This window comes from Lactuca serriola, chromosome 3 (assembly GCF_051521515.1).
Source record: "Lactuca serriola cultivar US96UC23 chromosome 3, Lser_US96UC23_V15, whole genome shotgun sequence".
Lineage (NCBI taxonomy): Eukaryota > Viridiplantae > Streptophyta > Magnoliopsida > Asterales > Asteraceae > Lactuca > Lactuca serriola.
In genome coordinates this window covers 40,542,838-40,546,799 of record NC_136410.1, presented here as the reverse complement: position 1 = coordinate 40,546,799, position 3,962 = coordinate 40,542,838, and the positions used below count along the sequence as shown (strand labels likewise).

At 34.3% G+C, this 3,962-nt stretch overlaps 1 protein-coding gene across 1 annotated transcript; it reads right to left on the bottom strand.

Annotated features, from left to right (window-relative positions):
• Positions 1 to 1,810: 1,810 nt before the first annotated feature.
• Positions 1,811 to 3,505, bottom strand: LOC145095169 (uncharacterized). Its single transcript, XM_079033097.1, has one exon. It carries the CDS (start codon positions 3,503 to 3,505, stop codon positions 1,811 to 1,813), a length of 1,695 nt encoding a protein of 564 aa, XP_078889223.1.
• Between the last annotated feature and the right edge of the window lie 457 nt (positions 3,506 to 3,962).

Below are 3,962 nucleotides of genomic sequence, written 5' to 3'. Positions count from 1 at the left end.
TTTGTCTTTGTTCGCGTCCTTAATGTACTTTAATTGTTCTTCTATAAAATCTGCACCCAAGTTTTCTTTATAATTATACCGCCTTTTGATTTTATTATATGTTTTATTTAATAACTAGATATATTCATATATTTTCTTAAATCAAAAACCAACTATTTAATATTGAATCGAGAAAGCAAACAACAGACAAATAGGTTACACAATTACTTATATAAAAAATAACACCAATCATCTCCGTTTAGTAATAATTTTCAAAACAAATAAACTACTCTTGAAATGAAGTAAAGTTTGCATGAAAATGCAATTAAGACGTAGCTTAAACGCAATTCATAGATATAACGTTCAATACAAATCTTGGTATTTAATTTTACATATGTTTTTAAAAAAATATATTTGACCATTTTAGATTAGCAACCTAGAGAAACCAAAAACTAGAATAAAAACATGCAATTATGGATCCTAGTTACATTAGTTGGCATAAAAAGAGCATATAAGGGAATAATGTCAAACTTGAGCTTGGTTTTTGTACTTTCAGTTTATATATAGTTTTTATTCTAAACATATTGTTCATTTTATATTGTAAAAAATTCCAAAGGCATAAGGGGTACGTAGATGATGGGTCATAATCAATAAATGTGAAGCATGTTGAGGAGAATATAACACCAATGATCAATGTATAATTTATAAGCTTCAGTAACAGATACTATGTAATAGGAGTATATGTGCATATTGAATGGTTATTACTAAAAATGTTTATGATTTCTATAATTCTATTCAATTATTTAATTTACTCATCATGGATATAAATAAACGGGATTTTTTACAAGCTTTTTATATTGAAACTTCGAGTTTTGCTTGGTTTTGGTGGTGGTGGAGATGATCTTGTTCTTAGCTTTCTTGGACTTCTGTAAACTATGATCTCTTTTTCCCAAGCTTGAATTAGTTTCCTCGATCTTTGAGTGGATGAGTAACCATCGTCTAATTGTACATAACAAATAATGAGCATTAAATTTTACTGAGAGACTTTTCATTACAAATTAGCCATTGGTTTTAAACATCATTATTCATCAAAATATATAATTTTGAATAAACAATGGATACGTAAACATAAAATTGAAGCCATACTTCACAACTTCTTCCAATATTTATTATTTTTTACTATGATTATTTGTTTGTTTAACACTGGTATAAATATAATTAGCTCGTAGTAAAACAAAACAAAAATAAATTAATTAATTAATTAAGCATTAAACAAAACTAATTTATTACCTGAAGTGGCATGAAGTAATAATAGAAATACAGACACCAGAATTACAAGGTGTGGAGGAAACTTGGCCATCTTCATCAATTCATCTTCGATTTCATTTTAGGTTTCTTTAAATAGTTGGGCAGGTTGACTTTTATATATATGATGATTGCCATTCTGTTGCAACACTGCTGTTACCAATAGTTGACTTTTATAAATTATGATCTTATTATACTCAAACTTTTAAACAACAGCTTTATTGGTTATAGAAATGAGAATGGACGAATGTTATATATCAATTAATTCATAAAAGAACAAATCTGATCCAGAACCATATTAATAAGAAACTCTTTGAAACTACAGTTTTGTATCTAGGTAGAATTCTCAAAGTGCAATGCCTTAATGAGAAGAAAAAAAAACTTAAAAATACATTGATGTAATTAATAGAGAAAAATTAAAGTAAGATGATATCTAAACAAAATTAATGAAAGTACATTGTTGTTTCTTGCAATTACCCCTAAAACTCTTCGTAATTACAGTGTTAGCCTAAATGTATTTACCAGCTTAATCTTTCCATGAACGTGTATAAGATTGTCTTTGAGTAAGCAACAAACCAGCATTAGCAACCAATTCACGCAACTCAGAATAATTACAAGCAAAAGACTTATTTGCCCCTTGTAGAGTTGTGAGAAGTCTTGCTTGTTCAAATGGCTCAATGTTTCCATCATACATGGCAAGGTGACACAGAAGGACTAAAGCATGATACTGTGTCTTCTCACTCTCACTCCCCCTTAACAATCTCATAAGTGGTTGGACTCCTTCAAACTCAAATATAGTCTTCGAGTGTTCTGAATGTAGAAAGTTCTCTGGACATGTAAATTTCCCAAGCGCAATCACTGATTCCATTCCGACATCCGGATTCCTATTACTGAGTTGTTTGACCAAAGGACCAATCACCTGAGTTTGTCTAGCAGGGAAAGTCCTAGCCAGATGACCGATTGTCCTAATGGCTGGAATCTTGATTACAGGGTTATCCGATTGATTAATCAGTTTAAGAAGTTGATCCACTATTTGAGAATTATTATTACTCTTGAAGGCTGATCTTCTAAGATCAGGATTGTACTCGGCTGAAGCTGTGATTTCCATTATAGCCATCAAACAATTGATCTGAAGTTCTCCTTTTTCTTTCTCAATAAGATTAGCCAAGCAAAGTAGCCCTTTAGCTTCTGTTATTTTCCTACAGTTGGTGACACTACCTTTTGCAAGCATCCATAGAGCTCCAGAACAGTTAGTCTTGAACTCAAGTATCAACTGTGGTGACACGTTTTTGCTACTTTTCTTCATTTGATTGTTACGATCAAATGACAATAATGTAACAAGTGTTCCGATCAGATTTTCTCTTGCAAAACCCTCTTGTGAAAACGTATCATGTTCTGCCATTGTTGCTATCAGTTTCGCAATCTCAATTTGAACCCCTATTCGGGAATTTCGGAAAGCGTGTACTATAATCGGGACGCCATGTTCGTTGAAAATTAACCTAGCCCTGTTTTGATTATCAGCTAAGCTAAAAAGTGCCATGGCGCCTGCAATTTGGGCGTCAGGAGATGATTCCTCTTTTAAAAGCTTTAGCAATGGCGAAATGCCACCTTCTTCTACTATGATATCCTTGTTTCGATTACTATCGTGGGCTAATGAAGCTAATTCATGTGCAACTTCAATTTTCAGATTTAATGAACATAGATGAAGTGAAGCTATATTAGACCAAACCCAAGCCAAAATCGGATCGTTACTAGCAATTGGAGGTAAAGATAGAACAATACCTTCCCCACCGCGATCAAATATACTGAGCAACCACTTCATGTCGCCGATCGACATGTCGAGAAGGTTGAATAGCTTCCGGAAATCCGCAATACCAACAAAGGTAACGAAGCGGCGGAAGATACTACGATGGCGGCATCTCCGGACTAAGGTTAGCGTACTGTTTAGGTTTATGGCAATGTCGGAAAAGATGCGGCGTACTGGAGATTCATAGAAGGAAGGAGTGGAGTTGGCAAATCGAACGGTGGACCGGAGCATCTCAGACAGCTGATGCACCTTTTTACCGGCGTCGCTGCAATCGAGTTTGTGTGATTTTGACTCATTGACGGCACGAAGGATTCGATCAGATAATATGATCGGAGACGACAAGATTTCTTCGATGGGAGGTTGTGGTTGTTGTAGGTATTCTAGTGCATTCGGTTGGAAGATGAATCGATCCATTGAGGTTTTGCAGATATTGGATTAGGGAATAAAGAAAAAGGAAAAGTACATTCTGATAAGATTTTGGGAAGTTATTCGACCAAGAATCTGGAGAGTTTGGAGGTCCTGGCAGTTTGGTGGGGTTGTTAGTTTTAGCGTGTATATCAGAAAGTCGCGTGAGGAAGGAAAAATAACCAACGTGCTTCACTTAACTTCTCTTTTGCCTTTGCCCATTTGACGCAAAATACAAATATTTCAATATATCTAATATCTATAAGAGTAAATTACATCTTTGGTCCTGCATGTTTGACATTTATAAAACGTTTGACCTTCAGTTCAAAAGTTTCATTGGTTGCACTCTTCGCATCTAATTCATAGTTTGGTTGCACTCTTGGTCCTTCATCCTAACCTGTAGTTAGGATGGAATAGTCAAGACCCCTCATGTTTCATACACATAGGGATATTTTAGTCTATCCTT